At 38.5% G+C, this 14,466-nt stretch overlaps 1 protein-coding gene across 4 annotated transcripts in view; it reads right to left on the bottom strand.

Moving 5' to 3' along the window:
• prss56 (serine protease 56) overlaps nt 1–14,466 on the bottom strand; it is a 47,476-nt gene that overhangs the window by 22,956 nt on the left and 10,054 nt on the right. For 2 of the 4 annotated variants that reach the window (XR_012393800.1, XM_017352214.4), the window contains 2 exons: nt 2,434–2,656; nt 2,235–2,342 (listed from right to left, as the gene is read on the bottom strand). Coding sequence is in view for 2 of the 4 variants with exons in the window: in XM_017352214.4 (XP_017207703.4) it covers nt 2,235–2,334 (100 nt within the window). In the remaining 2 variants the exon portion in view is untranslated. Of the gene's footprint in view, nt 1–2,234; nt 2,657–14,466 lie in introns of those variants that run through there. The other 2 variants (XR_012393798.1, XM_073929544.1) reach the window with 1 other exon arrangement.

Here is a 14,466-nt window from a genome sequence, read left to right as displayed (position 1 = left end):
TTCAGAGTCACATGATCCATAAGAAATGTGTCTAATATTTATTATTATTATTAGTAGTAGTAGTAGTAGTAGTAGTAGTAGTAGTAGTAGTAGTAGTAGTATTGTTGTTGTTATTATTATTAATGTTGTTATTATTATTATTATTATTATTATTATTATTATTATTGTAATAGTAATAAAAGTAGGCCATTTGAAACTACATACAATAAGGAAGCAGTTATTTAAAATTTGAATAAATATTTAACAATGTAACATTTTTTTACATTTAATAAATGCCCCCTAATGACCCCAAACTTTTGACTGGTAGTGTATATTGAAAGCTTATGCAAATCAATTGTATATGCAAATCACACATGCACTTACTTAGCAGATGCTTTCATTTAAACCAAAATAGAAAAATTAAGGTCTTTCTTGGCATCTTTGGTTCTTTAACATCCACAGTAGATTTTTGTTCCTCAAAAGCTTTTTTATATGATTAAAATATTCTTGTCTTTGCACTAAGAAAAAAAAGTGGTTATTTTCAGAAATGTTTACTGAAAGGTTCTTTAGGAAAATCTAAATTATTCTTCTATAGCATTGCTTTATAAGAAAAAAATAAACTTTTATTTTTTAAAGTGTAATATTGAAATATAGTTTTTCAAATTGACCATTAAGTACAGTAAAAAGTTAAACTAATAATGGCTAATAATGAATAATCTCTCAATAGCATGAAGACTATGTGAAGACTTTTAAATATGACACATGCTTCATATATTCCTTCATCTTTCTTCTGCTTTTTCTTCAGCTTCAGAAAGCTGCCGCAGTGGGATGAACTGCCATTATTCTGGCATGTGTTTTATGCAGCAGATGCCCTTCCAGCCGCAACCAAGTACTGGGAAACTCCCATACACTCTTGCCTTCACACACACACTCATACACTATGGTCAATTTAGTTTCTTCAATACACCTATAGCGGATGCACTGTAAAAAAATCCATAATTTTAAGATTTATTTCCGGCAGCTGGAGTGCCAGAAATAAACTGTAAAATAACGGCCTATAAATTACAAATATTTACTGTAAAATAACAGACATTAAATTACAGAAATTTCCTTAAATTTAAGTTCTGGAAGATTCTGGAAATTCTGGAAAATTCTGTTATTTTACAGTAAATTTCTGTAATTTAACGGGCCGTTATTTTACAGTTTATTTCTGGCACCCCAGCTGCTAGAAATAAACCGTAAAATTATGGATTTTTTACAGTGTGCCTTTGGATTGTGGGGGAAACTGGAAGAAACCCAGGCGAACACAGGGAGAAGCAAGCTTTACACAGAATTGCTAACTGGCCAAGCCGGGACTCGAACCAGCAACCTTCTGGCTGTGAGGCGACAGTGCTAACCACTGTCACAGTGACACTCGCACCCTGGCTTCAAAAAGTTATTATTTAAAGAAACTTTTGTTATTATTTTTTATTCTTTATTCTACAATTATTTATTCTTATTCTGTATTCTATGGAACTATGCTGATCGTTTCTGATTTCTTTTTTTCCTATAAATAAATAGTTATTATTAAAAGAAAAAAAAAAACCTTTTCGAAAATAAAAAAGGTTCTTTGAGGTTTTGATGTCATATAAAAATCAATTTTGGATCTCCATTGAATGTTTCAGGCAATAGTTGTCATGTTTAATTGTAAAGAGCATTTCCGTAATCTATCTTTTCCACTCAAAATACCCGAAAAGCTTCCATGGATCAAAAAAAGTTACTACATGAATCAATGATGCCAATTTAGAACATTATTTTTAAAATGGAAATTCTCCATCGTCTCTGCTGGTAAATGTCTTCAAATAATGGAAAGGCTTTTCATCTTCTGCCTTTGCAACAAGATTATTAATAAGAAAAAGCTCAAGCTCAAACAGTCAATGAATTCAATGACAATGACAGTTTCTTTACATAGCACAATTAAAAACAACCAATGTTGACCAAAGTGCTTCACAATATCTAGAAGCCACAAACAACAGGAGTAAGTCCAAGACAAAAACAAGTTTAAAATGTAAATAAATACAAAGAATAAAAGGAAACCTTTACCAGCTCAAATATGAAATGAAACCCAGTCCATGTGTTAAAAACTTTAAAAGAGTTTTAAAGATAGATTTAAAAACAAACAAAAAAAAAAAAAACAGAGATGGTGCCAATCTGATGGAAAGGTGCAAATCATTACAAAGTTTAGAATTTAGAAGCAACCAAAACATCTGGCCTACCTTTGAGCGCGCTCTGTGGCATTCGGTACACCTCCCTCACTGGCGGCGCTCCACCACACCAACCAATCACGGTCAACAGCAGCAGTGACATCACACCCATGATTCCACCTGTCCACAGGTGAGGAGAAAAGCTGTTGTTTTTTTCTTCAGAAAGCTTTGAGAAAGTTTTCAAAAGCCCAGCAGCACAAGTATCTCCCACCTCCAGAGCGGCTCAGCTTTCTCCCTCACTCCCTCTCAGAGTATCTGTGAGTGACAGAAGCTGTGCAAACAATGGGAGAGCATGGAGCAGCCCTGCAGATATATGCAAGAGCACTGGAGCTCTCTCCGAGGGGGTGGGCATCAGGGCCAATGCACTCCCAGCTGAATTCATTAAGACGATGAGAAATCACCAGGAACTTGCCAGGGCTTGAAACGATGTGGTTCTGCGGTGAGAGAAAAGGAGAGAGAGAGAGGGAGCTGGACGGGTAGGGGGCGGGTTGTTTGAATTCATTAACGTTGGAGAGACACAGAGACAAGGAGGGGGTGAGCATCTGTCATTCAGCCAATCTCTGAATGAGAGCATTGTGCTCCTCCCCGAGAGTTCAAAGCGAGCGAATGTGGCGATCACAGGCACGCCGACCTCCTTGATCACTTTCACGCTTTTATGTGCTCCATTAAAATATTGTCAGTCCAGATCATCGCATCTTTCTCAGCTCAGCATAGCTGAATCATTGCATAAATGCATACAACATTAAAAAAAAAACACAAGGGCTCGTCATTTGTTTACTCGTTACAGGCAGAGGGTTCGTAGAAAAGTTTGGTGTTTTGGTGCCTAATTTGTTGGACTTTCGCAGAAGTTGCTTTCCAATGATTGTTTAAAAACATTAAATGGAAATTCAATTTGAATTCAGGTTGTACACAAATCTAATTGTGAGCTCTACATACAGTAAATAACACTATATGACTACACTAAAACTAAATCATGGACTGCATATACAGTAGATGTTTTACTGTTTGTTTCATGGGAATTGCTTAAGCCTTGAGAATAAGAAAGTTTTTATTTTAAATATAAAAATACTTTTTGTTATTAACACACAAGTCATAATTAAGTTTTTTTAAAGAAATATTAATGAAACAATCGTCAAACAACTGTTTTTCAACAGGTTCTCAACTTTTTACTAGTTTAAAATGACTTAAACACTTTTTAAAATGATTAAATATATATTTGCTTATTTACTGATAATAATTAATTAATGAACACAACACAATTTGAAGGCCTCTTGATCTTTCTAGCTTTGTTGCACAAAGATATTTAAAAATAGTTTTACAGTAATAAAATACATAATACAATATTAGGGTCAGGGTCATATTGGTGTCTGTATCATAATGTAACCCACAGGTCTTACTGCACCCAACCCGCACGGCGCTGGGATTGAACCAGGCAATTCTTTGTATGAAAGGTTACTCTACAGGCTGATTTATACTTCTGCGTCAAACGCCGGCGTATGCTACGGCGCTGTCACATAGCCCTTCGCCGTGGCCGTCGGCGTCGCTGACATGCACCTCTCAACAAATGTAACTACACGTCGCAAAAACTCGTAGCGCAAGCTCTGTGATTGGTCGGCTTGGTATCGCTGACGAGTCTGAGTGGGGCCGACAGCCGCGTGAATGGCGCGACCCCGATTAAGCGATTGTTTACAAGTGTGGAGTCCCGTGAAAGAGCTCCCGATGGAAAGTTTTGTTTTGTGTTTACCTCATTTGTTAAAGTTGTTGCACGTTCGCCGGTTCCTGCCTCAAAATGAGAGAGTTTGAGCCACTTTTACATCCCAGAAGTGTTCAGGAAAAGAAAAAAAAGCAGCAAAGAAACTCGACACAGAGGAGCATTAACACCTCACTGCCAACTAGCGTTTCGGAAGTGTTTATGCAGACCAACAGAGACAGCGCGCAGAAGTATAAATGCACGCTCGTTGCATGCGCCATGTGTTACGCCGGTCACTTGACACAGAAGTATAAATCAGGCTTAACAAGGAGACTAAAGACCATGGCCTCAAGCATCTGTCGCTAGAGCACCTTTAAGGCTGATTTATACTTCCGCATCATGCGTAGAGTCCAGCGCAGCCTTCACACGGTTGCATAGCCCTCGCAGTGGCTGATGCCGACGCAGAGGCACACCTGTCAAAAAATTTAACTAAAGGAGCTTTAGATGTTTTGTGTCAAAGTTGTTGCACTTCCGCTAGTTTGCAGCTCTGAGTGAGTGAGTTTTAGCTACTTGTAGCGATCAGAAAAAACAAAACACTCTCAAAGAAATTGGACACAGAGGAACATAAAAACCTACTGCCTGTTAGTGTTTTGGAAGTGTTATTGCAGAGCAACACAAACAGCACGCAAAAGTATAAATGCATGACTACGTGCAAGGCAGTCGCCGTGGGTCACACCGATCACTCAACGCAGCCTTTAGTGGTCAGAGGAGTGAGGTTTAACTGCAAAGCACTTTGCTAGCTGGCCTCAATTACAGTTACCCCCTAAACCTCACCTCCATCCCAGACGAGCCTCCAAATAACCCACCGGTCCTACTACACCTAATCCACAATGAGCTGGGAATGAACCTGCAATTCTTTGCAAAGGAGTTGGTTGCTCTAGCAAAGAGGCTAAAGACCATCAACTCTAGCGTCTGTTGCTAGAGCACTTTTAGAGGACAGAGGAGTGAGGTTTACCTTCATAGCACTTCGCTAACGGGCTTTTATTGCACTCACCCCCCTAAACCTCACTCCCATCTCGGATGAGCATCAACATGTAACCCACCACTCCTACTACACCCAACCCACACTGAGCTGGGATTGAACCAGCGATTCTTTACATAGGAGTTGGTTGCTCTAACAAGGAGGCTAAAGACCATGGCCTCTGGAGTCTGTTGCTAGAGCACCATTTGAGGTCAGAGGAGTGAGGTTTACCTGCGTAGCACTTTACTAGCTGGCCTCCGTTATATTAAATTTACAAAAGTGACTTTATATCCGCTGAATGTCTGCCTTTAATGTTCCAACCAACTTTTGTTCCATCCTCATTCAGCATAAAATAGTTAGCTTAAAAGTTTCTGTAAATCATGATAAAGTGTATGACAATCCATTTTCTTTGTCTTAAAACAAATTTCATTAAACAGGAGATCATTTAATTCATGAATTATGTATTCTGTGGAAATATTCTAAATTTTTATACTGATTGTTTCTGAACTGATTCTTCTCATAAATAAAAATAAATAAATAAAAAAGCAGTTGTTCAGGGCTGGAACTGTTCTGGCATATTTTTGATGCTTGCTTTGTCTCATTTTAAATAATTAAATTTTCTGACCAACACAAAAATCTGTTGTGGGACTTCTGGTTTACAGTATACAGTACAGGCATCTGCCTATTTTAATATTTGTTTTTATGTTCTGGAACAAGTGCCTTAGTTTAATTGCATGAAAAAATCAAATCAAATCTCCCTCAAAACTACTATCGATTTCAAGTCCTTTCTAGGGTGCATTTAGAAAGCCTGATGCCAGTTAGACTAACCACACATAACATAACATATACTAACTGTGAACACTTGTATCCAAATAGCTCAATCTAAATTCAAATCAATGTAATTAATACCATCTGCTTTAATATTTAACGCCATGGCATTAATACACATTTAACTGTGTCAAGTGTGAGATAAGCCAGCTGAGGCTTAGTGGCCTGATTCATGAATCGGAGCACATGACAATTGAATGTCTGTTCATCCCTCAAATAAAGCAGGACATGACAGTCCGAACAAAGCGAAACATAAAGGAGCGAACGCGCCGCCAGAGATGCTCGTCAATTCATCAGAGCTAATGAATGATCATTTTAAGCGGTCACACGGTATCAGGTTGGTAGCGTCTCTTTGATGTGGACGCATGACGGGCTTTGTGACGAAGTGTGGAGAGATTAGCGAGTCCAACTAAAGGACAAGGCAGGAACACTGTGTAACGTACGTGTGCTGAGTCTGCAGTCAGGATGAGAGACCCAAATTGGAGTCATCTTTGAGCCAACGGAGCAGCCGAACACAGAGAGGGCACGCGGAGCGGCAGGCCACTTTCAAAGCGATTCACACAAGGCCTACACAGTGAGCATGTGTGTGAAAGAAAGAAAGACCTCCTTAGAAACATAGCAGCACAAAGATTCAAGTGTAAGAAAATGATCAAGAGAAAACTGGCTGAGTTTCATCCCTAGTGAACACCGTTTTAAAATACTAAGCTATTTTGAAAAGAGAATATCAAATGGAAAAATCGATTTCAAGAGTCTCCCTATCTGATGTTCTCCTCCTCTTTTGGCGGGCAGAATAAAAACAGGAGCCGACAGTGTGTTCTATGTGGCCTCCGCACAATGGTTTGGTGCATCCTTCTGCCAACTGAAGCACTGAGGGATGGCATGGAAGTAAAAAAAAAACAACAAACAGGCGGCTGGTGTTCATTCATCTTTTGCCCCATTCCCTCCCTTCGCCCTGCTGCTCTCTTTGAAGTTGCCTGATTAATCTGCCCTCCGCTTCCTCTGCTTTCTCTCGCTCACTTTGTGGAGCTCCGACACTCCAACAAGATGCTGAAAAAGCAAAAGCTGGATTCAAGAAAAAGTTCAACAAAGAGCAAGTCAGGATATGAAAAAATGACAGAAAAGTTCATTTTAAAGGCCACCTATGATGAAAATCTTCTTTTAGGGGCTGTTTGGACAGAACTGTGTGTGGGTAAAATGTGTCCACAGTCATATTGGGGTGATATGCTGTGTTCACACCAGATGCGGAACGCGCAAATAAATTGCACTATTCGCAGTGGCATAGTGGACAGGCACCGATTGGGGGGGTTGTGGGGGGGGGGGTGATTAGGGGGCCACGCGTCGTCGCGAATTTCAATAACTGAAAATCCGGCAACCACAATAATCAAACTCTTGGGACCAACTGTGGTCGGAACCAAAGTTCAGAGGTCTGTGTTCTCTGAACTCCTCTCAAGCGGTGGACTACTTCATTCTGATTGCTTGTAAATATAGCTCATACCAAAAAGTTGACTTGATTTCAACTCATTGGTTCTCATTGAAAATGAATGACTTCTGGCTACTTTGACGCTCTCGCCGCTTTCGGTTTGTGATCGCTCCTCAGTTTGTGAAGGCTTCCCTGCGTTGTCGCTCCACCCCGCCCCCCTTTCCCGCTCCTTAGTTTGTGATCGCTCCTCAGTTTGTGAAGGCTTCCCCGCGTTGTCGCTCCACCCCACCCCCCTTCCCCGCTCCTCAATTTGTGATCGCTTCCCCGCGTTGCCCCCGTCAGTGATCCCTGCAGGCGGGCCTCCGCATTTTGCGCTACGCCACTGACTATTCGTGCGTAAATAGACATGTGACCATTTTGGGTTTACTCACCTTATTCGTGCTTCAAATCCGCTTTATTTGCACGTCAAAATTACTAAATAATAGATGCAGATTCATGTCATGGGCAGGGCTTCAATCTACCTGATGACTGTAGATTCATTAATAAATCACTAACATGGATTTTATTGAGGGAATAACTGTGTTTATGTGATTTATAAAGGCTGAAAAAAAGCGTTGATATGTTTAAAACCATGTCTGAGTCTACTACATCCTTTAAGAGGTGCACCCAGCTCTGTGTGTTCATAAACTCCTCCAGAAACTTAACCTGGATGATGGAAGCTTTCAACGGTGCTTCCGACAAAGCCGAGCCCAGTTTGATGAACTGTTGTCCGCTGTCTGCAGGAGGATTTCCTCCTGGAAAACCAACAACAGGCGCTACGTCATAAGCCTGCCCCTACAAGAGAAAACTTCTGATTGGTTAACGCAGCGGGAATGTCTGCTGAAGTTCAGATTTTCGAACTCGAGCATTTCGAGTGAAATGCATGTGAACGCATCCCATTTTGAGGCCGACTTTAACGTGATGTTGGATTGCGGTTTCCCCAACCACTTAATTGATTGACAGCCACATATAAACATGTCTCTGTAGTAACGCTTATAATTATATCAACAAGACAGGACGTGCGCAAAGCAACTGGGATTAAAAGATCTGTTCAGCGCTCTGTGATCATCAATCATCATCAAATGTGAGCGAGAAAGAGTTTTACAAGTTTAAAATGTTTTTAAAACAGTGCATTTTACTGTCTTCATCACCACAGCCGCATGTCAGTACAATTATAAAAGAAGGTGCTTCAATACTGACTTGTGGATGTTAAACCAGGTTTTTTTGTACATTAACATAACAGATTTTCCATACAGCAGTGGATATTAATGTGTATCCTGTCACATTTGCTGTGCAAAAACTATGCAAAGTTAAACACACGCTTTTTGTGTGTGTCTGCAGTGCGTGTGTGTACTGTCTGTGTGCATGCGTGAACTTTGTAACCACATTGTGTGTGACTCATCGCTGCAACTCCACAACGAATAAATCAATTAATAATTGGGAAAATTCCTACTGTAGTATTTCTCACAAACGTTACGTGAGATCTGCTTCCTTCACGTCTGTCACTGTGCTGTTTATCTGAATCAGACATAAATTGAGGCACACTCTGACAGGCGTGTGGAAACGGTGGGCAGAGAGAACTAGCATTAAAGGCAGCAAAAACAGCTACAGTGTGTTCAGAGCAGCAATTCCAATAAAAGCAATTCCTGAAAGGTATAATGAACAATCTGATGGGTATTTTGAGCTGACACTTTACAGACACATTCTGGAGACACAAAAGACTTATAACAAATCGTGAAAAAGGGGTGAAGTAGGTGCCCTTTAAATCAATGTTCAAAATAGGTTGAGCTATACAAGACATTTTGATTACACTGTAAAAAATGATAATTTGACTTTGCTTAAACCTCACTTGGGGTTGTCTTAAAAATATTAAGTAAATCAAATGTGAAAATTATAAAAAAAAATAAGTTAAATCAGAATTACAATGGGTTTAATCAATCTTTTAGGTCAACTTGTCCCCTTAAAGGCAACAGATTTACTCACTTTTTTAAAGTAAAGTCAATCACTTGGGCAACATATAGTTAGCACTGTCGCCTCACAGTGGTTTGAGTCCCGGCTAGGCCAGTTAGCATTTCTGTGTGGAGCTTGATGTGGCAACCCCTGAGATACAGTATAGAGACTAAGCAGATAAAGAGACTAAGCCTATGGAAAATGAATGAATGATCAATTTTTCTACATTGTGCCAAGGAAAACTTTAGAATTTTAGTTTATAAAATCGTTAATTCACCCAAAAATTTTAATTCTTAATCAATTAGTCAACATCATGTCATTTTAATCCCCTAAGACTTTAATTCATCAAAGTTGTCCAGTTTTTATTAAGTTACCTGCTGTACTTAATATACTCCCCTCTGGAAGGGTTTCAGGGCAAGCACAATGGATACAACTCGAGCCACATTTGAACTTTTATTGCGTACACATATACAATGTTCATCCACAAACTAGGTAGCTTGAGTACTACCGCTACACTAGTCTATCAAAACTTTAACGTTCTTCCTTGTTTAATAAAACAGTTGCTAGGTTATAAACCGGCAAGCGTACCAGCCCCGAACAATAAATGACTGAGAGAAAAGAAAACTACTCGTGTCTTGGAGCAAACATAGACACAATCTATTGGCAAGGAATGGTAATACACCTATCGGTAATCTAGTAGAATTATGATGTATATGAAATACAACATAAATATGCCTGCGTTTAAAATAACATGGTAAATATACACACTTTTGTATACTTTTTTTTTTTCAAATACACTGGAACGTAATATCATCTATCACTTATAATATACATATGCAAACAATAGTGACATACTGAAATGTTCTACAATCATAAAAAAAGAATATCTCTCTCTTATCCTTATTTGGTTCATAAAAGTGTTCTTGGAACTTTGTATGATTACAGCTGAACCACTAAAGTGACATGACATGTTTTGACAATATTTGTGGTTCACTTCGAAGGTCTCGTAACTCTTACTGTTGAAGGATAATGGAGGATTGAAGAGCTCTTGGATTTGATCTAAAATATCTCAATTTGTGTTCTGACGATGAATCAAGGTCTCAGTGGTTTAAAATGACATGAGTGAGTAATTAAAGGGCCACGACACCCCCACTTTCGGTTCAGGTCTACCTCAGAATTTTTTCAAAAGATGCATTATAATGGCCGTGGAGCTCCGCAAGCAAAGGGCAGGAATGGGCCTGGCCAGCAGGGGAGAAGAAGGGGAGCGAACAACTGTTGACAGTTAGCTCACAAAATGAGACACATATCGTGAGGAGACTTATGATTTTATAGTTTACAAAGTTAAAATGCAAAGAAATAAACAGTAATTTAATGCCCTGCTACATTTGTTATTCGTAATTTCAAATACACATAACCACAATTTATATCATTATAAAGATAATTGTGTTCATATTATAAATGAGGAATTTTCCCTCAATCCCCGGATCTGAATGCAGACTCAGTGCAGCCTTTCTCTTGCCCTGTCCATTCTAACCATTAGCCCTGCTGGTAATCTGGAGGATTTAGGTGAACGCAGCAGCACGGCGATGAGTCTAAATGTGAATGATAAAAGACAACATCTGCCATTCTCCACTATACTTGTACTGCTCTCACAACAAACCCAGTGGATCTTGGAAACAAACACATACAACCCTTCATGAACAGCTAAATACTGAGTGCTGTGGGTCTGTGGACGCGGTCTCACCCAGTCATCATGTGTCTTACAGCTTGGCACTGGCAGGTCTGCTTTGCCATCAGAAAGGATGCACAGTCATGAATAATTAAGAAGCAGACTCCGCTATGAATAATAATGAGAGAAAAACTCCGCCATGAATAATAATGAGAAACCTACGCATCATCACTCCACTTGCAGTTTTGCAGTACATTGCCATTTTTGATCACGCCCCAAAAATCATTTTTAACCCGGAAGCTGAAATTAGCTGACATAAGCTCAAAATTATCCAGTTTTTCCCACAATTAAAGCTAACAGGTGCTAACATTGTCTTAACTAATGCTCAACACATACAAATCTGTTAAAATCTCAAAAAAAGTACTCGAGGATTTCGTGAACCTTTAATAACAGAATTTTAGTTTTTCTGTGAACTAATCCTTAAAGATTTGTTTTGTTCAACTCGATCACAAGAAGAGGAGGTATACACCTTTATATTTATGATATAAATAACATATTATAAATATAAAAATGTTAATTTGTCTTTTTATCACATTTTGACCACAATCTGTGTGAGAAGAGTCTTTTGGCAGTATGCACTTTATGGGATTTCTTTCTGATATTTCAATTTCATTCATTCATTCATTTTCCTTCAGGGTAGTCTCATTGTATTTCATTTCAGAGGTCACCACAGCAGAATGAACCGCCAACTTATCAAGCATATGTTTTATGCAGTGGATGCCCTTCCAGACACAACCCAGTACTGGAAAACACCCATACACACTCACATTCACATGCACACACATACACTACAGCCAATTTAGTTTATTCAATTCACCTATAGCGCATGTCTTTGGAGTGTTGGAAAAACCAGAGCACCCAGAGAAAACCCACTTGAACACAAGGACACCTTCTTGCTGTGGGGCGACAGTGCTAAACAAAGAGCTACTGTCTTTAAATTTATTTTTGCATATTAAACTTTCCCAATTTAAATATATTAATGCAAATTAGACAATAGAAATTGTTGGGAACAGCAGCTTTTGTTACTGTTCTGATAGCCGCAATAACTTATCAGGACTGGAAAGTTGAACATTGTGACATTAACAATTTTCACCTTCAAACCAAACTTAACTTTTCAGACAAAAAATTTAAAATCCTATCTGTGCTTTGACAACACAACCAATAATGTTGGTTTTAGGACCATATGAGCATTTAAACCACAAAAGCAATCTGATTTCTGACCGGCGACGCAGTGGCGCAGTAGGTAGTGCTGTAGCAAGAAGGTCGGTGGTTCGAACCTTGGCTCGGCTCAGCTGGCATAACTGAGTGGAGTTTGCCTGTTCTCCCTGTGATCAAGTGGTTTTCCTCCGGGTGCTGCGGTTTCCCCCACAGTACAGGTGAATTGGGTAGGCTAAATTGTCCATAATGTATGAGTGTGTGTGTATGAAAGAGTGTGTAGATGTTTCCCAGAGAGGGGTTGCGGCTGGAAGGGCATCCGCTGTGTAAAATTAAGTTAGATAAGCCTGTTTATTACACTGTGGTGACCCTGGATTAATAAAGAGACTAAGCCGAAAAGAAAATAAATGAATGAATGTTTCTGACCTTATCTGAAAGTGGACAAAAGTGGACAAGCTCAACATTTTAATTCCACGTTTTCACCACTATTTATTTTAGTTTTGTCCCGTTCTAAAAACAATCTTCAAAGTTGCTCCCTAGTTTCAGATGTGACTTGAAACTAATCAAGTCTAAAGTAATGAAGCACAGTTCTGAGAAAATCTGTAAAGCCACACATGAGGTTTAAAAGCAAAATGTCAAGCTTAATTTGTTTTTTACTTTGGGTCAAAGACAACTCATTGTAGTGTCCTTATTAATTAAATGTAATGCACATTAAATGCAAGTAGTGAAGAGACTATATTAATGTTTCTTTTATTTAATAAAGTAAAAAGGCAAAATATGTGTAAAAATTCTCAATTATTTATCTTGCAATTCAGCTGCAACAGATTTTTTTTACACACAAAAGGGGGTCCAACCCGGTACTAGTAAGGTGTACCTAATAAAGTGGCCAGTGAGTGTAAATGGAAAAAAATTAATAAAGGATTAAACTAAACTTTATTATATTTTAATTTATTATTTGCTGATATATGGGTTAAACCGAGCTTTTATGTATGTTATGTAAGCTAAGCATAACAATTAACAAAGACAATGCGTATTTTGGGATTGCACTGTATGCCTTAACATGACAAAAATATGTCATCAAATAATTCATTAATTCATTCATTCTCCTTCAGCTTAGTCCCTCATTTATCAGGGGTCATCACAGCGGAATGAACCACCAACTATACCAGCGTAAGTTTTCCGCAGTAGATTCCATTCCAGCCTCAACCTAGTACTGGGAAACACCCATACACACACTTATACACTATGGCCATTTTAGTTCAAACACAAATATTTAACATTAATCTATTATTAATCTAACCATACTTATTTTTGTTTTTTGTTATATAAACTATAGTTAAACTGAAAGACATTTTAGTTTTAGTGTATAAAATGCAGTTAAAGAGGCATATTCTACTTTATAGGGTAAAAATGTTATAAATATTTCCTGATACTTTAAACCCTTTTTTGTTTTAGATCCCATTATAAACTGTGTTCAAATTACACTTATTTTCAATCATAAATGACAGCATGTCAAAGATTTACATGTATTTAACCTAAATAAAAACTTTAAAAGAAACAGTGGAACAACCCCCAGGCTAATCACACAAAACAACAATGTCTTTATGCAATTAAGCTCAAGTTGGGGGTGTGAGTTGTGTCTTTCACAGACCGCTACTCATTCTCTCTTTCTGCTATAAGGACAAGCTTTGCGTGTGTCTCTGGATGAGAACTGGATCCATCAAACCCCTCATGTCGTCACAGCCGTGAGGTCTGACGCACAATTGAAGCCAATGAGCGGTCAAACTGAAAGTTGTCGCTTTATCAAAATTATAGGAGACAATAAAGAGAGGTTACATAAAGACATGGCAGACAAAGGAAAAAAATACACCCAAACAATCCTCTCACAATAAAAAAACCTGCATAACCGTAATGTTGAATAACACACAGGTATTGTATACTAGTTATAAAACCATTTGTCTCTATTGTCTGGTGCTGAGAACAATTGAAAATTGGGTCAGTGGGCTGGAAAAATAAAATCAGCTCCCAACATTTCAGTTTGAGGCTTTTTTCCCCCAGAAAGTGTGTTCTGTGTGACATGAACGACCCCATTAGCTCACTTACCAAACACTTTCAGAACACAATCTCAATGAGGAGGACCATCTGTCTGTATTAGACCATTGATTTAAACAATTTTTATAGCTTATTTTAGTATTATATTTTCTCCCTTTGGTTCACTTATAATGTTAGTGAAGTTGTTGTGCAGAAAATAGGAGGGAAAAAATCTTTTAAATATTTGTGTGCTTGACTTTGAGACTTTAAGGCTCTATTTTAACGATCTAGGTGCAAAGTCTAAAGCACATGGTGCAAAAGCATTAAGAGCATGTCTGAATCCACTTTTGCTATTTTTAGAATGGAAAAACATGGTTTGCA

The sequence above is a fragment of the Danio rerio genome, chromosome 2, assembly GCF_049306965.1.
Source record: "Danio rerio strain Tuebingen ecotype United States chromosome 2, GRCz12tu, whole genome shotgun sequence".
Taxonomy (NCBI): domain Eukaryota; kingdom Metazoa; phylum Chordata; class Actinopteri; order Cypriniformes; family Danionidae; genus Danio; species Danio rerio.
This window is presented reverse-complemented; position numbering and strand designations above follow the sequence as displayed.